General features: G+C 35.7%; 1 protein-coding gene across 5 annotated transcripts in view; it reads left to right on the top strand.

Annotated features, from left to right (window-relative positions):
• SENP6 (SUMO specific peptidase 6) overlaps positions 1–20,564 on the top strand; it is a 75,264-nt gene that overhangs the window by 23,973 nt on the left and 30,727 nt on the right. For 3 of the 5 annotated variants that reach the window (XM_033054700.2, XM_033054701.2, XM_042779104.1), the window contains exons 3-8: positions 1,475–1,538; positions 1,984–2,126; positions 7,750–7,851; positions 13,132–13,152; positions 18,169–18,239; positions 20,299–20,438. In XM_033054700.2, coding sequence (XP_032910591.1) covers positions 1,475–1,538; positions 1,984–2,126; positions 7,750–7,851; positions 13,132–13,152; positions 18,169–18,239; positions 20,299–20,438 — 541 coding nt within the window. The remainder of the gene's footprint in view (positions 1–1,474; positions 1,539–1,983; positions 2,127–7,749; positions 7,852–13,131; positions 13,153–18,168; positions 18,240–20,298; positions 20,439–20,564) is intronic. The other 2 variants (XM_033054702.2, XM_042779105.1) reach the window with 1 other exon arrangement.

Raw genomic sequence — 20,564 nt, 5'->3', positions numbered from 1 at the left:
AAAATTTCTAAAATTGTTAAACTCTGTGTCTACTGATGAACGCTTGAGAAGGCTCCATGAGCCTCCGTTGAAAGGGCGATTTTTTCTGAAAGAGGCTTTTTAAAAAATGTTGCAGGATGTAAAAAATTTAATATCCATGTGTAGTCTGTGCAGAAGTACAATGTACTCTTTTGCCTCTGTTTGAAATTAGTGATGGATCTAGTACACTGTTTTACCACTGAACACCTAGAATTGTGATACTCTGTAAATGAAAGGAAAACACAGTGCCACTGGCTGTATGTTCATTTACATAATTCTTCCCATTTCAAAATCAACTGTGTGCACAATCTTATCTCCTGAAGTTTCAGAGTCTGTAGATCTCACCCAACATTTTTATTTTATTTTTATTTGCTCTAGGGATAGTTGTGTTGCATAAGATGGAAGAATAAATTGTAACATGAAAGGAATGTTGTGCATGGAAAAAGTTATTAGGAACTTGAAAGATGGGGCACTGAGGGATTAGTTTATGCCAGCATGTCAAACTGACACAGCTAAGAAATGTTCGTTTCTCTTGTGTAGCTCTTCCCTTTTAACACCTGGCATAACTACTTTTATTTTAAGGAATTTCTGCCTGAATGATCTTGATTGAAACTTTTCAAACCATGCAGTTACAAGATGGCTAGAAGTTGTATGGTATTATTGTAGCCAACATAGGATTAATGAGAATAGATTGTCTGCAGATTGCTTCTCCTGGAAGCAAGAATATGTTAGACTAATCTAGCTGCTGTCAGTATAAAATGTGTGATTGGGGTTTCAATTTAAATACTTAGGATTACTTGAGGATAACTGCCTATTACTGAAAATAGTGTTTTAGAGTATCATGAAGTGGCTTTCATTTTTTGTGTATTCTTCCCCATTTTAATGGTTGGGGATTACAGATATTGAAAGTGCTAAAGAAACACATTTTAATCAGCAGTAGAATCAAACTGAATATGTTCTTTTTTATGAAGACATACTTTGGTAATAATTGCTGTGGGATAAAATGGAGTTACATTAAGTTCTTCTCCTAAAGCACTATGAAGTTTGCAGGTTTAGACTACATACTTGAACATTGACAGGCATAAACAAAGATCATGTTCTATAGGTTAATGAAGTTTTGGACTCAATTTATGCAGCGAGTATAGAATCTTTTAATAGTGTCAGAATACTGTTGTAACCATTTAAGGTTCAGTAGCATTGGCTGTTTTGAATTAATCCTTTTAATTTTACTTTTTGCAAAATAATTTGATGTACACTCTGAGTTCAGGTTCATATTATGCAGTTGATCACTGTTGCTCATTTTATGTTCCTGTTTTTTTATGCATATTTCTACAATGTGTATGATGCATTTAAATGTAGAGGGAAGGGGAAAAAAAGCCTTTAAACAGCATTTAAAATGTTTTGTGGGTACTCTGTTGGATTACAATATATGTACTTTTCTCTCCCACACGTCTAGTGAGGCAAATCTGCTCAGTTTAGATGACAGTGATGGACCTTTCAGTCCCAATGAAGAAAAAAAGGTAAATAATTGGTTTATCTTGTGGTGAAAATGTGTCTTTAAAACTTTTTAAGTTTTAAAACAGTATCACACAGCCATGTGTGCAGTGTAAAGAAATTAAAGTTTCAGTTGTGTTTTAGGAACATATGCTCAAGCTATTTATCTGCCTACCCTTAAAGTTTTTGTCCCCTTCTTGATCTCTATAGTATTCTGAAAAATATGAGCAAGAATAACTAATTCTAAGTTTAGACAAATATCATAAATACTGTACTAAATATGAAATGTATATTGTACTTTGTTTAGTAAGAAATTGTAGTATGGGTGTATATTTTCCATGACATTTGGTAAAAGGAGTTTGCGAATGACGCCAAAGTAATATTTATATTAATATGTTGCATTCATTTTCTCCTTCTAACTTCTACACAATTATACATTTATTTTAACATACATGAATTCTGTTGTGACAGTCAATTCGTTGTCGACCTGGAGCTATCGGCCCCAGCAGCGATGCCATAAAAGCATATGCAAGGCGAGGCAAAGCTGGAGGGTTCAAACTTTTTAAAGGGAATGCAATCGGCCTCAACATGATGGGAAATAGCAAGAAACTGAGGTAATACATTTAATTTGTGTTTCCTTGATCATTGATATAAGTCACTGCATGATAAACAGAACTTCTAGTCCATTTGCATTGTGTGCTGTGCATTTTAAGGAGCTGTACTGTACTGTGCTTCTGAGTAAAGAGGAAAACCTAGATTGTTAGGGTCTTTCCTCTTACAAAATGTTTGACAGCACATTAGTAAAGTACCAGAAGACTCTTGTAATGGATTTAGAGCATTGACTGGCATATTTGTTAGTACCTTACCCATATTGCCTGCATGTGGCATTGTTCCCTCTATACAGTGATAGAAGGTAGGAAAGTATTTTTTACATGCCCGTCCAGATTTGCTTCTTTCCATGACTGTAAATTGCCAGGTTAACTCAGGATGTTTTCTGGTTTTCTTACTGGAAGATACAATTTGATTTTGGATTCACAGTCATTTTTATAAAGGATTCAGCACGTAGCCATACTTGTATAGGATAGCTTGAGACTGTCACTTGTGTTTAGAGCTGACAGGAGCAGTTTTTTTGCATTTGGAGTTGTACTTGCTTGTTACTGCTGTCCCTAGCTTGTAAGAGACTGATTTCTTTATTTAGTATGTAATAAAAAGTGTTATATTCACCTAATTTTCATATTGCTAAAGTGTACTAAGTTTGATAACCTTTGCAGGAAGGAAAAGTTTGTGAGATAACTAGCTATAGATGGGCCAGTCATCAAATATCCAATGTACATGTAGCTACATGAGGGATGTCCTTGTCTTAATTTTTTGTGATTTATCACCATCTGGAAATTAAACTCCAAATAAACCACTTCCTTTCTTGCCCCTTCCAGTAAGAGAGGGACAGAGACCATGGGTTGAGATAACCATTTACTGAAAGCAAACAGCAGTGGAGTAAGAAATGCACACTGACAGCAGCAATGCTAACAACAAAAGCATACAAAAATAAAGGAAGGTGCTTTATGCACTAAAGGTGTCTGCCACTTTGACTTAGTTCTCTGTGGCCAGTGGGAGAATGACAAGGTGGTGAGCACTTCCCCCAGCTGGCTCTCCCCATCCCCAAGCCTGAGACAATGGAAAACGATGACAGACAAAACCCTGGAAGTGAGATCATCTGTGTTGTGCTGCACCGCTGCTCCACTCTACCAGGCCTGGGTTCAGGCTCAGCTCAGGCTCAGTTCTGCTGCTGCTTTGCACCGCTCTGCTGGGCTCAGTTCCACACGGCTCTGCCACTTCTTCAGAGCCACATCCCAGAGCCATGTTTGTCACTTTTCAGAACCACATCCTGGGGTCTCATCTTGGAGGAATAGGAAGATGGTGAGTGGCAGCAGCAGAAGATGGGGTCTGCAGGGCTGATCCCAACAACTCAGCCCAGATGAAGAGAGGGAGACATAAATGGCACACTTCTGGGGATATGGTCCTTATTCTTCCCCCTGACACCACAACACCCAGCCATGATTTGAAAGTGCAGAATAATTATGTAGCTGTGCCCACAATGTAGCCCCAAGCTCTGGCTCCTCTCTGCAATGAGGACATGGCTCTTGCGTGCTGTAAGCACTGTTAGTGGGACCATCTTAACATAGTCATTTGCAAAAATAAATCCTTGATGTTCTGTGTGGTATATATTCTTTCCTGCTATTCTAGTCTTCGAGGCTGATGTCTTAAGATATACTACTGGACTGTTATGTGAAACTTAAAAAAAAAAATTAAAAATAAAGTTTATTTGTTAATGACAAGGGTTTTTTGTTATAGGCTATTCTTACGTTTATGCGAATTAGCATGGTACTTCATTGTCCTTGATTTATCTACCCAAATAATGTTTTGTCTTTATTTTTTTTGCATGCACAACAGAGTGTAAGATAATATCCACATTTCTGCCTTGCACATCTTCAAATTCACCAGTTCTTACAGAATCATCTTGGTCATTTCCATTCTTTAGGGTTCTGTTCTTGAACATAGACATAAAGTTAAAAGTAACAATTGCAAATATGTCAGAGCTCCTTTGCTCTGTGTTACTATTGAAAAAACCTGTATATCTACATTATACTTGCTCTTTGTTTTGAGTACACCTTTAAAACAAGATTCCTCTAATTCTCTGGTAGCTAGAATTCTCCTTTGTCTGGCTGAAAAGTTCGTAGTGAAATCCAACCTTACCGTGTAACTTTTTTTGTTAAAGCAGTCATACCTGACTGCATATATATATATATGTGCTTATATATATTGTGCAGGTATGTTTTTGTTAAGTTCCGGAAGTGTATGTAGATTTTGTTCTAAGGTAAATAGTTATTGAGGTTTTTTTAGATGGTCTAAACATGTAGCTCAGACATTCTGTTACCTGGATTGGAACTGCCTTCTATGTCAATACATATAATACAAAATAAACCTAAGACCTAGTAGGATTTATAAAATTAAGCTAAAAAAGTAAAATCCTTTGCATGTAAATGGGCACCACTTCTTGTCTAGTACTGAGCTGCATACTGAATTTAAATGAAAAATATAAGCATCCACCCTCTTCTTAATAAACTGTCATTAATGAAGGACTGTTGTGAATAATGGATGTATACGCCACTGTGACTATTTCTAACATTTTGGTCACTGCGTTTTGTGGTTATGCTCCAAGTAATTTTCTCGATTTAATGGCTTCGTTAGGATATTGTACCATTCATAATGTGTATCAGTAAAGGTTTGGGATCTAGTCACTTTACTGGTGATTGCTGGTTTGTTCACTTTCATATGTAGAATGTAAGGTGCTTAATAGTTTCCCTTTCAATATTTAGACTTTTCAACTAGAAAATATTCTGGAAGTTGATAATGCTGTTAAGTTGCTAGATTAAATAGAAGATCGGATAATTTATATTCTTCATCTATTCATGGTGCTTTTTATCACAATGTTGTAGTATTTTTTTCCATCTTATCTGCAGAATAGGGACTAAAAATTTCAGATCAATGGGACTTGACTCAAATGAGTATTACTCTGGTAGAATAGTCCATAAAATTCAGAGAATAAGATAGCAGGAAGGGATATGCAAGGACAGTGAGAAGAAATATTTGCTGTACTTGTTGGAGAAATTTAAATAAAGCAAAAGGCCATGATCTGTTACTTGGTTAAGGAAATCCAGTATCAAACTCTTAACCTAATTAGTTTTGGTTGTATTTTTTTAATCATGAGGCCTTTAAATAGCTTTATCTTTGCTAGCTTTCAATAACTTAATACAAGTTAGAATACAAGGCCCTTTTAGATTTTCTTTTATAATGTTTTGTTAAAATCATTATTTGGTGAACGGCAGAATTAGTGTAGTTCGTAGCTGTGTGTTCTTGAAATGTTCTTCCTTTACTTCTAGCTCCATCCATTTACCCAGTGCAAGATTTTTTTTGTTTTGTCTCTTGAATATGTGGTGTTAAGAATTTAGTAGGATCAGCTGATAGCATGTGATAGTAAAACCTTTCATCAGAGCCTAGGCTTCAAATCATTCTGTGGTCTCTGAGCTAACATTAATGGAGCATTTATTGTTAAAATACTCTTTTTAGAACATTTGTTCTTTCAAGGAACATTCTGACCATTACAGCACCCTGCTTTTAGTGTGTTGTATTAATTTTCAAGAAATTGCTCTGAAACTTGCAAATTCAAATTTCAGTTCTCACGTGCTTGTTTTGCACCTCGCTAGGACTTTGTGTTTTCTAGTGTTTCTGTCTGTGTTGGGTATGTTCCATTCAGAGAACAAGATTATAGAACAGATTGTGTTTTACAGCTGTCCTAGTTGGAAACATGTCTGACACCATATGAACCATTTAAGTGTGCCATCTAGAACCGTCTGCTTTGACTCAAATCTGATCCCTGAGCAGTCTGCGGTACTCCTTCCAGCACCTACTGGAGTTTTCACTACATGAGTGTGAGGCAAAAAGCAGAAGTGCTGCTTTTAACTGTTTTCTTCTGCTGTGGGGGCGCAAGACAGAGTTTCACAATCATGATAGTTTGGCAAAGGTCAGATCCAACAAACACAATGGTAAAACAGGAGATACATAGGCTTACTTGCTTGTTTGAAGTCCTGAGGACTTAAGCATTTGAGTAGGCATTCCTCCACTCTGCTTCTGGGTTTTTTTTCTAATATCTTTTTCAAAGACATGAAATAGGGAGCCAAAGAGAATTTGAGACATTCTAAAGTATTTAGGGCAAGTAGCTTTCAACTTTTTATTTCTGAGGTGGCAAATTAGACAGAAGGTTGACTGTAGATTGATCTGGATGATGATTGATCAGCTGGAGTTGCATAGCCTTGACTTAGAAGTGAGATGAGTCTACTTTCAGGGGGTTGGTGTTTGCATGGATGCTATTAGTTTTCAGGATGTTGGACTGTTAACTCAGATGGTTTATGATGTTTTTAAATTTCATATTCTAGAAAAGAGAATTTAACCCTTTGGGTTTGTTAAGTCTTGTTCTGTTATGTTTGTCATTTTATTAGGGGCAGTCAGAAATGCTCTGAAAGCTTCTAACCTTGACTTATGTAAGGCTACCAAAAGGGTTTGTAACGCTAAACTGAAAATTAAAAAGCAAACTAACAGTTCACTCATTTTCTTCTTTTGGGGGAATGTAAAGAAGGGATTAGGAATTGGTTGTCAGCTTTTTTTTGAATTGTGGTACTTCAGATTTCATTGTTCATAACAGGATAAATGGCAAGATAATATTTCTAAGAAGTACTATTATTTGAAATGCTCTTTCACATCATTTTATCCAGTGCAATTAAAATTTCCAAGCAATTTGAAAAGCACCATTTAAGCCCTGTATTTCTGTAATTTGAAACAGTTTGCGTCATCAACATGCTGTCTGTTAAAAGTTCTGTATTTTTGAACATTTCAAGCATGGTAATGTGTGTCCTGTCACAGCAGTGTGCAAGATAATTCTTAGGGTTTAATGATCTCTGGAGGAGCACTGTATTATTGATCTACTGTATCTTAATGTCAACTTTTACTAGAGAGGGTAATGGTAAGAAATCTTCTCTCTGTAATTGCTGGTTTTGCATAATAATGAAATAAAAGTCAAAAAGTAACAAAGGAAGAAATCCAAGAAATGCTAAGATGCATTGGTGAATAAGAGTCCTGTTGAGATATGAGCACCTGAGAATCTTTCATTTTTTCTTTTTGAAATGTGTTGATTTTTTTTTTAGTTACGAGTCATGTTGCATCCACAAATTTGATGTGTTTACTGTTTTATGAGGGATATTCCTGAATTCAGTCTGTTGACATTTTGCCCCTTAAGTCATATTAAAAAAAGGTAATATTATGCCTTAATAAAATGAGAGATGAAAGTATAAAATTAGAGATGAAAGTATAAAATAAGTTATAAATAGTTACAAGTAATTTTAAAAAGCAGTGTCTTTTTGCAGTACAAAGTTGAGTAAAAAAATCTTTACCTTTTCTTCCAGGAAAAAGAATTATGTATATTCTTATATGTCCATTTTATTATAAGGCTAAATGTTTTTATGCCTGTAAAAGGATCCTAACAATGTGTATTATTGGTTCAGAAATACTTCAATTCTTGGTGTTGTGTGGCTGGTTTTGTAAAATTAGGACACCATATGTTTTACCTAAGACTGTACAAACACACCATCCTCTTTTCTTAAACATTTTTCTGTATGTTTGCAGTGAAAATGCTCAGAATATATCTGGTCCTGTTACTGTGGTACATGGCAGACGCTTTCACCATGCAAACGCACAAACAACTGTAGTAAAAACAGCAGCCCAAAGGTAAGACTAATGACATTTGTTTCTTCAGATGTTTCAGTTGTAAAATTCCAATCTGGTTTTCTATGTAGTGGTGTTCCTTATGCTGTGAAGTGTTTTAAGAAAGCATAAGTAATCGTATGGGTGAATTCCTGATTATGAGCTTTGACCTTAATTACTAAAGTTTCATAAAACCATTTAGGAATTACTGTCATATAATACTAGAATTTAGTAATTTTGAAGAGTGCTGGCAGGTAGTAGGAGAGCACCTGCTAATATAAATATTTTGAGAAAATACTTCAAAATAGACAAACATAGTTTGCAGTAGAAATTCATGTAACTACAACATGATCAGCGAATCGCTAAGTCACAGCAATTCCTGCTTGTGTAAGACCCATGTAAACGTTAAATTATAGATCTGAAGATTGTATATGGTCTGTAAATATAGTGAAAAACATAAATTGGAACATCTAACAGAAACAAGGTTTTGCATCTATGTAAATGATTTTTAGAAAGGATGACTGGAAACCAGGAAATCTTACTGAACTATGCTGAATTGAACTTCATTGGTTTGAAACTTAAAACCCTGCCAAACTTCTGTAAATTTCAGGGTTAGTTCTGGGTGTTTTTGACACCCAGTGTGTTTCACAAACATATGAGATAGCAACTGTTTTAAGGAATTTCCTTTCAAAGTTTGTCTACTCAGAGCTCTTTTTGTTTATGAACTCTGTGGATTTCCAACATCCCTCATGAGAGCTTTATCCTTTGTGCATTTTGTAGTTTACTTCTTCTGCCACCTTTTTTCTTCTCTGTTTTATAGTATAGATTTTTAGGGTGGTAGGATCTTACACAGGCATTATCCTATTTTGTTTCGTCCTATTTCCCTCAGTTGGATTTGCTGACTTCAGAAAAAGAAAGCCCATACACTATTGTGAATGAATGATGTGATCCAAACATGTATTAGAGTAATCTGGCATTGAATAAACAGACTGAAAAAGGAATTTTGCAGTCACAAAATAATAGGCTCATAGAACAGTTTGGGTTGAAAGGGACTTTAAAGGCCAACTAGTCCAACCCTCCTGCCATAAGCAGCGTTATCTTCAACTAGATAGAGCCCCATCCCACCTGACCTTGAATGTTTGCAGCGATGGGGGAGCTGCCACTTCTCCGGGCATCCTGTTTCAGTGTTTCACCACCTCATTGTAAAACACTTCTTTCTTCTATCTAGTCTGAATCCACCCTTGTCCTATTGCAACAGGCCCTGCTAAACTGTTTGTCCCCATATATATTTTAGGCCCCCTTCAAGTACTGAAGGCCACAGTGAGGTCTCCCCAGAGCCTTCAATTCTCCAGGCTGAACAACCCCAACTCTTAGAGCCTTTCCTCATAGGAGAATTGCTGTCTTATCCTGTCCTTGAGGACTTAGCTGTTGCCTCTTTCTGTTTCAAACAGTACTGTAGCATGTAAATGGTATGTAGGTGTGTGTATATATGGTATATAGGATGGACATTTCCTTCCCCGTAGTAGTAGCAGATGCAGTGGTAGGTATCTCTCTTTCAGGTCTTGACATTTCTTGTCATCAGTGCGAGGCTGAGGACTAAAAAGGATTGGCAGGTTTTACCATGAGTTAAACTGAAAGATGGGGTTTATGTTATCACTGTGATTTAGGCTGAATCAGCTGTGCTTTATCTTGCATGAAGTTCTTTTTAGAATATCTTTGTTCAATGTTGCATTGAAGAAAATGTGAGTCATCTCTAAGCAGTCATGATTTTACCTTTCTGGTGGGTTTTGTTCATATCTATTTGCTGTTTATTTGTGGGGGTCTTTTGGGGAGGAGTTGTTTACTTGTGGGTTTTTTTGTAATTCTGAAGTATAAAATTCTGATATGCAGTGCTAATGAAAATGATTTCATGTAAGCAAAATCATGCAAGTCTGCTCTGAATATTGACTTGATAGTACTCGTGTACTTGATTGAGCTTTGCTGTGAAATAGTTCTTCAGATAGCCAGTCAAAATGGATTCATCTTACCAAGTTCAGTGCCATAGGTTTCTTTAACCTGCTACAGAGACTCTTAGTCTTCAGGAGATATTAGATTTGCCTGCTTGCCTTTTTTCTGATGGGATTTACTTCTTTATAAGCCTGCAATGTAATGTGAAGAAAAAAAATAAAAAAGTGCGACATCCGGAAAGAAAACTAATAGATGACATAGGCAAGCTGAATATTGTGTGAAGTCATTGGATAGTAGTCATCTTGAGTGTTCTAAATATGTTTTCTTTTAGGATTGTTATTGTAGTTCATTTACATTAGCAACAGAGAATTAACTGTTATGCTAGGAGCATTTGTGGAGTTTTAAAGGCAGGAAATAGTCATAACAATCCCATGCAGTATGTTTGTTACTGGAGGATATCAGAAACAGCATGATCTGATTGACTGAGAGTGAGCTTTACCTAGGAACTTTGCAAATGTTTAATTCCAGTAGCTTCTGACTCAACTAACTGCTTTTTAAAAGCTTCTAAATATGGTTCTGAGTTAGTGGATTGAAAATTAATAAAATGTGGATTCCTGCCACACTTTTTTTTTTTTTAATTAATAAAAGAAGAGACATTTCAGGGCTACTTGATATTGAAAACATAGGCTTCTGAGTGAGAAGGCAATAGTCAGGAGAACGCCAACTAAAATAGGACTATTTGAAACTGACCATAATATGAAATTCCAGACCATATAAAGTGGGTAATTATATTTTGGTCATATATTTTTACTTGTGTAGGTATTTGTGTAGGAATTTTTTGACATCCTTTTTTGGCTAGTCTTTACTGACGTTAGGCAATAGTTGAGTTTAAAAGGAAATGCTGTTGGTGATGCCTCAGAAAGGACTACTTGCAGAAAATGTGAGTGGCAAACCGAGAATAAAGTTCTAGGTATATATCAAGATAGAGAAGCTGATAGCATAGAATTTGACCTCTAAATTGTTTTCCTATGCTAATTTGAAGGTGACGCTAAGTTATGTTCTGTTAATTTTTTGCATTTGTGGATTTTTTTATGGTGTAGTGATCAGTAACAACATGGGGAAAATTTTATATAACCTAATATATTGTACTTAAATCAACGGTAGGTTTTTGAAAGGATAACCAAAAATAAAAACATTGTTAAATGAGTTGGGCAGTTTTAGTCTCTGTCATTGACATTACAGATTCTGTGAATTACACTGGGTTCTTTGGGTGGGGATGGTGCCACATGGAACAAGCTGATTATGAACTCAGTTATAATCTCCAAGTTGAATTTGTGTATGATTTGTACTGCATTTCTTGTCTCCTGCAATTTTTTTGTGCATGCATGTTAATTTAAAGTCTGTGTATCTGTTGCACTCATATGAAAAACTTAAGTTTCTAGCACTACACAATTTGGTATTTCAAAATAATATTATGATAAATATTCATGGTTTTCTTCAGTGAAATCTGGGGATTAAAATTTGTTCATGTCTGATACAACAGGTTTTCAGATGTAGCTTGCTGTAGTGTTGTAGTTGGTTCACACTATTTTGCTTCATTTAATGGATGCATAATTCTGACTTGTGCTATCGACTGATTGTTCTCCCAGACCTGGCATTGAAATAGCATGCATGTACTGCATGTTTAACACATCTTATGCATGAGCTGCATGAAGCAGTTAGTAGGGACAGTGATCAATCTAGAATTCTCATCTCTTAATCTTCCCAAGGTATAAAAGTGAGAATTGCTTTAAATGCATTATATTGGTGAGGAATTTTGAAACAAACAAATAAGGCATCTAATGTAATGACAGTGCATGGTATCGCACATTCTGGAAATTTTTTTTCCTGCCTTTAAGTTTCCTTAGCATTGGGGATGTGTTCCTTAACAGGATGACTCTTTGAAGCACCTGTAGACAAGTTACCTGCAACCCAAGTTGCATTTTAACTGTGCCAAGAATGCAAAGATACAGGATATGTCTCTATTCAGATGTTGTTTGGATCTGACTGCATTGATAAACTGGGATGTGACCTGCACAAAAGCAGCGTTTATTGTCAGTAAAGGCTAGCTCCAGCTAGGAGCAATTCTTCTCCACCTTCACACAGCACTGGCTCATTACCTCCCACCCCAGTTTTAAGCTGCCACAGTCACATTCAGTTTTGAAGTCCTTTTACTCTCTTCCTAAAGCAATTGTACTTTGTAGGATTATCAGGACTACATTCTTACCTGCTTTGCTTCTACTCCTGCTGATCTCTGGGTAACAAGAGAATTAGTTTCTTCTGTTCCTGTGAGTGTACTGTTTCTGAAAAGGAAAGGAGGATGAGGTTTTATTACTGTGTAATATCATTACTCTGTTTAGTTTGGCTGAAGTAAAGCAGGAAACAATTTGAATTTGTTCTGTTTTAGAATGCAGTTAATGTAATGCATGTATGTTGGAAGTTGGTTAGGCTTTTGATGTTTGGGAGAAACAGTCACATAGATTAAAAGCTTACAGCATTCCATATTGCAAATTTTGAAAAGACAGAAGACATGTAGATGCTATTTTCAAGTTGTCTGTGTGCTAAGCTTAGTTAGATTTATTTTTGTATCAACCTTAGTATACAAAGGACTAGAATTGTGAGCATCAGCTACATTAATTTCTATGTTAACTAATGTTAATGGAGGTGCTTGTAAAACTAATGGCCCTAGTTCCTAGGTTCTTTTGGTAGATTTTTTTTTTGCCTAAACCTCAGAAGGAGGTTCCCATTTATCATTCTCTAGCCTTTCCCTGTGGTTTATTAAATATTTAAGGTCTGCTGCTGAAATTTGTTTCTCAGTTTAAACACTTACATGTTTTTTAATAGCTGGAAACTAGTTCTTACATATTTTTTTCTTTTTTGCATGGCTGTCAGGGATTGTTTTAGTGGTTGACCTCTGTCTTAGAAGTCTTTTCCAGCCTTAATGGTTCTGTGATTGGAAATGAGGCTTGATAAGAATTTGTGTATTAGAACTCTTATCTTACTGCTTTCTGCATTGCAGGTGAATTGAGATGACCAGGTTAAGTTCAGAGTTAATCAAATTTTACTCATTGAAAAAGAGTCAAGTCAATGTATTTAGACTGCTGACTGTTGCCTGTCTGTGAAGTAGTGTTTGTGCATTGCTAATTACTTTGACAAAAATGTGGTGAAAAAATTATAATGCTTGTTTGAAAATTAGACTTGTGAGTGAAAGACAATGAAACAGTTACAATTTATATTTAATAACTTTTGCATTTAGTGATGTGCAACACATGTGGGGCTTTACATCTTATGTGTTTTTTTCTTTTTTCATATTTTAAGCAATCTGGACCGAAAGGAAAGGTAAGCTTACTGTTGATCAAATCAGCATGGCAATAAACATTAAGAAAATTAACTGATTGAGTGCTGTATTAATGCTAGTTAAAGAATATTCAATCCAGTCAATCATATCTGCTCATGTGTGATAGGGGTTGACTGTTTTTAGTTCTGTTTTTGTGGTTCACTTACTTGCTTTTATTGAAAAAGGACCTTTACATCCATCTCTAAGTAATGCTTTGTTGCTGTGAATTTTGGGTAGTTTTACACAGGAAATTTATTTATGTATCCAATGCAAAATTGCATAAACATTCTCTGGATTTTAAGAATTCAGTGCTAACTCTTTTTGTAGGGCACCAAACTTTGTATAATAGAATAGTTCTGAAGCATCTTAGTAAATTGATTCTGAAGCTCTTAGTAAGCTGTTTTACAGCTTTCACTCTATCATTGCAGCTTGGTTTGAATTGCATTAAAGGTTGTCACTGCATTACTGTATGTTTTGTTCATGAAGTGCATATGTTAAAGCAGTTAACAGGAAATGTATAGCAAAACCTGACACACTGGGGTTTTATTGTTCATTTCAGGCTAATTTCTCACTTTTTTTGCATCTGGTTTACTGCTGTTAATATTTTGTTAGCAGTTTGAAATACCATACATTGATTTTTCTTCATATATAGCTTAAATTTGTATATTAGTGGGAATGTTTTCTTGATAGTAATGAACTCATTGATTTTTGTGGATATCCTGTCTGTGTAGGTGGCTGTTGGCAATATGAGCTTGATAGCAGGTTGAATTGTTTAAAAGTATATGTAATGTTTAACTAATAATGATATAAACAGCACAAGTTCTTTGTGAATTCAGGATTTTCTTGATTTATTTCAAATTCAGAAAATCAAGCCTTTCTGTTGTGCTTCCTTTAGTTACTTCTCAAAAGAACTATCAAATAGATACTCATCAGCCAGTTCGTGTCCCTGTATGGTGTAGAAGAAAAGGTTTGAATTCCATGCTGGTGTGATCTTAATTTTCTCACGGGTACACCTGCTGCTTCTTCATCCAGTACTACTGGATATGTTCCTTTTTCTTTGCCTGCTTTTTGTTGTTGTCCTAGCAGGGGAAGATGATGTAGGCAGGAGCTGCTAAATTTAGCTTTAATCATTACTGCCATGATAAGTGCAGCAGCAGCTCCTGACTTTCTGGGCCAAATGGGGTTGCTGACCTCTGCAAACCGTATTCCCTGTGCTGCTACTTCTCTTGCCAGCCTTCAGTCTTTGTACTCTACTCTTCCTCTAACACATGCTGAAGGTAAATCTCACCTCAGCAGCTTTGTGCTTCAATCTCATTGTGCTTTACTCTCTTTTTGTGCAATGCTATAGAAACCAACAGCCTGCCTGCAGTGATACATCTCCAAATAATGCATATAGAAGCAGAAGAGAGGCTGAATAAGGCAGCCTCTCAAAGAGCCAGTCTGTGCATTAAACCCAGCTCTTGTGTAAGCCTGCACCTCGACAGAATTAGGAGTTGGTGCAGCCTTTTTGATGTGGCCTGTACCAAATTGTAGGTAGCACTCCCTCCCAAATTCCCAGATCCAGATGTTTCTTCGTGTTTATTTGCTTTCTGACATAGACAGAAATTGTGGACCTGCCCATTCCCCTCATTCCCCCCCTCCACATTTTTGGTTTTTTGTTTTCTTAGAGATGGATTTTAATGTCACTTTTTGTGGAGTTTCATAAAGGCCTGTCTACCAGGCCAATGTGAAGATACTAAGGTCCAGTTCTATCAGCAACAGAATATAGCAGTAATAATGAATGTTTGCTGAAAATAAAAAATCAGTGATGCCATTCTGTCTGGGCAAAACATGCTTACTTAAGAATATTGCAGCATTTAGCAGTTAAAATGTGTCAAAAGTTCATGATGCTGCACAGTCCAGACTGTCTCAGTATTTCAGTCCTGTGTTGCAGAAAAAGCTTGATTTTTCTTGTTCCTGTAATCAGTGTTTTGCTGTTTGATGCTTTACTACTTCCTGAGATTGCTTTTTATCAAATACTTGTCTACTTCCCTTGTACTTAAAGGTATTAAAAGAGCATATAATCTAGGAGCTAAACAAGATGCCTGAAATTGTTTCACCTCTGAGCATTGTTTCCTTTAATTGTTAGATACAGTATATAGGTAATCTTGCCTCTTGATCAGCTCAGCTGTTTGATCCCTCAGTTATTCCCAATGTAATGGAAGACTTAGTTTGGGCAGGGTTTAACAGCAAGAAGGCATTTGTTTAGAAGTGCTGTATGTTCTTAAATCTGTTCTAAGATTTTTGTTTTTCTTTTCCAAATAGTCCTTTTAAAGGTGTATATATAATGTTTGATTTAAAAAACAACCAGTTTTCCTTCTGTTTCTGCACTCACACATGATTAAAAGGCTCAGAGTACCAAGTATTTTACTGGAGAAGGTATTAATGGATCTGCAGCTGTTCAGGCAGCAACAAATACTGTGCTCAGAAGGGCAACTTTGTTTTTTATTCTGTAAAAACTTTTTGGTGGTGTGCTCTCCCTTTCTTTTCGCGGGTTTTTCTGGAAAGGAAAGTAGTAAAAGGTGCCTGAAGTTGCTGCCTTCTTGTGGAAGGGCTGTCACTGTTTCCAAGAAATTATTATTTTAAATTTTTTTTGGTTTTGTTTAAATTTAAAATTAAATAGTCTTTAAAGTTGTCTTCACTTTTCTTTCTAATTCAAAGCAACTTCAAACTTGACCTTGAGTTGCTAACCACACTAAATTGTGTTGGGATGCCTCAGTTGTCTTGGAGCTGGTTTTTGTGGCTTGGGTATGGGTGTTATTGGTTCATTGAGGGTGTGTGGGCTCTATATTGTGGGAGAAGAAAGATACGCATTTTTTTTTGCTACCACTTCTATATTCTTGCAGGTGTTTGTCTGTTTAGTAGCTATGAATATGAGTCTATGCTGCTAACATAAAATTCAGACAGGTAGATAATGCTGTTGTATTCTGATTTATTGTAAAAGGATTATTTAGCCTTGTATGAAAAATAATGTATTTATCATCTTAATAAGATAAATACATTTTGCATATTAAAAATGCAATACAAATATATGATTCTTAGAAGAAAAAGTCTAACTTAGAAATGTCCAGAGACCTTAAATTGTCAACTAGATTTTAAAAGAAATTTTAGTACTCTAAATCTGCCTTATCATTTGCTTTGCTTTCAATTAAATGACAAATTGCTTCAATACTGTTTCTCTTAAATATATTTAAGTGTTATCTATTTTAGAGTTCTTATTGAAAATAATGTTTGTAGAAGTAATTATGTTCAAAACAAGGCTTACTGTTGTGAAATACTAGTGAAGGGTAATTATAACACATGACACAACAGCTTGCACACCTTTACTGCAGTGTTTATATCTTTCAAATCTAAAATGATGTTACAGGGCTTTTTTACCCTTTAGAATGTCATGAGCATTGGTTTTGATAGTACAGCTTCTCATGATGACAAGTTTGAGCTCTGCCTTTTATTTCCACTAATTAGACTACTTCCACATGATTTGAATTTTTAAAGAAAATTATCTTAAAAAAAAGGTGTTTAATTTATGAATGAATATTCATACCAGTTTTCCAATTTTGGTTCAGTTTTTGTGTGTGCAGGTATTAAAAAAATTTCTAGGGGAGTAGGATTGTTTCAGAAACACATTAGACACAATCCGTAACAAATAAATTACCTAATCTGTCACCTGTGATATGTTTTCCAGCAGTCATGATAAAGTGCTATGACATCTCGTCATTCTGAGTAGCTGTGCTTGTTTGTCAATCCTTCTTTCTACCAGAATTTTCTTTAAATCTGCAGCCCATCAATAGAGTCAAATGTGTTTGGTATTAGGTAAGAAGTGTCCCAAAGGGCATTGTAGATTAATCTTGTTCCAGAGATATTAGTTAATAATGTTACCTAGAAATGCAGAAAATTCAAAGGTTTTATAATTTGATGCATTAGGAAATGCTGTGTTGGAAGAAATAAAATCCTACACCTTGAGCTAAAGTCTGCTTCAGCCATAGCCAAATTTTTGTCATATGGGTCCTCAAAATTTAGCTGTTAGTGGAGATGTTACTGCCTGCAGCTGTTTGCTTTGCCCTCTTGCTGTTGATTAATGTCCTTGTAATTGGAGGCAGCAGTATGGGACATGTGTGACCCATTTGCAGCCCAGTGCTTAACTTTCCAATAAAACCAGTTTCTGGTGAGTTTGTTGGCAAGGCTTCCTGTGTTTCAGATGTGTGCCATCCTCTGTTATGACAAGAATAGTAGTCTATAGCTGCAGGACTCAGTAAGCACTGAGAAAAAGTTTTACAAACAGTAACACACATGCACTGAGCTTCAGGAATCTTAATTTGCTGTTAGCATGATTTGATACACGTGTGTGTAAACTGAAAACATCTTACAGGAGACTCGAATCTTGCTATAATGCCATATATATAATTTGCACAAAATATGTGGTATCTGTATTATGCAAGTTATACCAATGAAAATCCAGTAATTTGTCTATATTACAATTTTTAAAAAAAAAAATATAGGAACCATGTCTGCTGTGTTGTTCTTTCTGGTTTTTGACCACAACAGTTTTTGACATGGGATCTCTTTCTTCTGTTTCGCGTCTTCTCTTCCTGTTTTTTAAGTTGTGGAACTTGTGGAATCTACTTTAATATTAAAATAATAGTTGTTTCTGTTCTTAGCTTTTTAAAGTATCTGTCTTGTATTTCATGAATGAGGAGGAGGAGAATATGCAGGCTTCAATATTTGGAAACTTGGGTCTAAAAGTGACAGACTCTAGAACTATTGATTATTATAGAGGAGATTTAGATCAGAAACACTTCCAGAATATTTACTGTGGCTGTTTCTATTACTCTGGTAGTACTTTTTTATGTGTACAGATGGCATGTAATAGATTTGTAACTTTCAGATACATTTCAGGTTTGTTTTCTTCATGTATAATTGTGGCTAAATTATAATGGTGTCTGTTAAAAGAGCAACTATACATTTAATTCATTTTCCAGAAAAGAATACCCACCTCAGCTTCAGAAAGTGGAGGCAGACCACATTGGATTACCAAGGTCTCAAGAAGTGGGTAAGTTATTTTTAGAGTTCTCATTTCTTGTAAGCAGAATAAATTTTTTAATACCTGATTTGAGTGGGTGTGTCACCAAATGTTATATAACCTTTAGTATATGTACTTACAGCCTTAGATCGTGTTATTCTAGTTTTGTACAAGTTTGTGCATGAAGGGATGGCTTTGCCCTTCTTGACAGATTTCTGCAACTAGTTTAGTCATGTAATAATTTCAAATTAAGCTTCAGTTATTTTAAAAGCAACAGAAAACTTAGAATCATAAAATTGGATATGGAACAGACCTCTGGAGTTATCTAGTCTGAGCTCAAACCCTCAGCTTTTCGGTGAATAATTGATGAAGAATTTCTGTAGCAGTGTTAGTACAAGAAAAATGCAATGTAGTAACCAGCATTTGATATGAAGTGTGTTCATACACTGAGGGAGTTAATAAAAGAACCAGCATCAGCTCTGTACCTCAGCTGGAACATGCTCTTAAAATATTATTAGGGAATGCTGATGGAAGTGCAGTAGAAAAATATAGTTTGGTTTCAGGTGTGGAAATTGTGAAATTGGAAAAGAAAATACCCTGTGTTTTGTGAAGCTTTGTTAGTATAGATACAGTCTGTAAACCTGCTGTTCAGCTATGTAGTCACCTGCACTGGCAAGGTGTTCTGCTGTGCCATTTTAAGTTAGTGTTAACTAGCTCTTCAGCAGTACTACTTGTAAAGTAAGTTAAGGAAGAAACACATTATTATGTTATATTATTAATTCTTTTTTTAAAATTATCCATTCTTTAGTTTTGAGATGTCTTCTCATAGTGGGATGTTTGTGAGACCATCGGTATATATATTGAAAAAGTGTTCATATCTATTTTAAAAAAATACAGTCTTAAAAACGTTCCAATATGGAGACTGCAATTAAGGGAATATAAATAGCACTTTTACATGAAAACAATTAAGGCACTCTTGTACAACACATTCTATTTCTTAAAATGCACAGTGAGATTTAAGTCATGAGTTTGTGTTCCTATGCTCCAACAGCATTTAAATACATGTCCCAGTATAAACCAGGATATGACAATACAATTCACTACTACTGTGTCTTGTGTTGAAGGAATAAATCTGAAGGAGTAAATCTACTGATTGACAGTGTTCCCAAATGGCTGAGAAGACCAGTGACATAACAACAATAGTGTGGCCAGCAGGACCAGGGCAGTGATTGTTCCCCTGTATTTAGCACTGGTGAAGGCCACGCCTCGAGCGCTCTGCCCGGTGTTAGGCCCCTCAAGTTTAGAAAGGAACGAGCATGTCCAGAGAAGGGCAGTGGACCCAGTGAGGGGTCTGGAGCACAAGTTTTGAAATGAGCAGCTGAGGGAGCTGGAGGCATTTAGCCTGTAGAAAAGGAGGCTCAGGGAAGACCTTATTGCTCTCTAGAACTACCTGAAAATGTGCTGTAAACAGGTCAGGATCCATCTCTTCTTCCATGTCTTGGATGAGAGGTAAAAGTCTTATGTTGTGCCAGGAGAGATTCAGATTAGAAAGTAGAAAAAAATCTTTTCACTGGCTTCTGGATGTGGCACTTGAGCATGTGGTTGAGAGGTAATTATGGTGGTGCCAGGTTAATTGTTGGACTAGATGATTTTGAAAGTCGTTTCCAACTTTGATGATCATGTGTAATCCTAATTACACAGAACATTTCCAATTATTCTAAATGCATTCACCAGTAGTTCTGTAGTAAAAGTTTTCATCAGCATAATCTAGCATCCCCCCCTGTTTTTGGAAGCAGACCCTCTACTTGATTTGCAGTGAAGTTAGCATAGATTTGCAAATCCAAACCCTCTTGCAAAGATAAAAGATAAAAATTGTCAGTGAGAGACCCTGCAATTTTTGAAGTTACTTTGGGGAATGTTTTTTTAATTCATACAATCATGAAATATTTGAAACAGTGTAGTTTTTTTGAGGTTTATAAATGTGTTTATGTTTAGTTCAAGTTAGTGTATGTAAAGAAGTTGATCATAATTATAACAATGTATGAGCAGACATTCCTTGTTAATGTTTTTTGCATCTTTTCCCTCCTAGACAGTGTAATGGAGAATACAGATGACTCCGAATCAGAATCTGACATTAAGAGAAAGGTGCGACAGAAAGGTCATTGCAATTCATACCAATCTGACTTGAGTCTGTCTTCTGCTACAAAAAAATGCTTAACTCAGTCGAAGGTGGGTTATATTTTAAAAATACGTAAACTCTTGTTGAACTTTAAAAGTTATTGCATGTTTTAAAAACAGATATCCTGGAGTAGAACAGGTTGGTGTTTTAAAAATCTGTAGAGTTGAGAGGAAGAT

Source organism: Catharus ustulatus, chromosome 3, assembly GCF_009819885.2.
Source record: "Catharus ustulatus isolate bCatUst1 chromosome 3, bCatUst1.pri.v2, whole genome shotgun sequence".
In the NCBI taxonomy this organism is placed as follows: Eukaryota; Metazoa; Chordata; class Aves; order Passeriformes; family Turdidae; genus Catharus; species Catharus ustulatus.
Note: the sequence above shows the minus strand (reverse complement) of the source record. Positions and strands in the feature narration are given on the sequence as shown.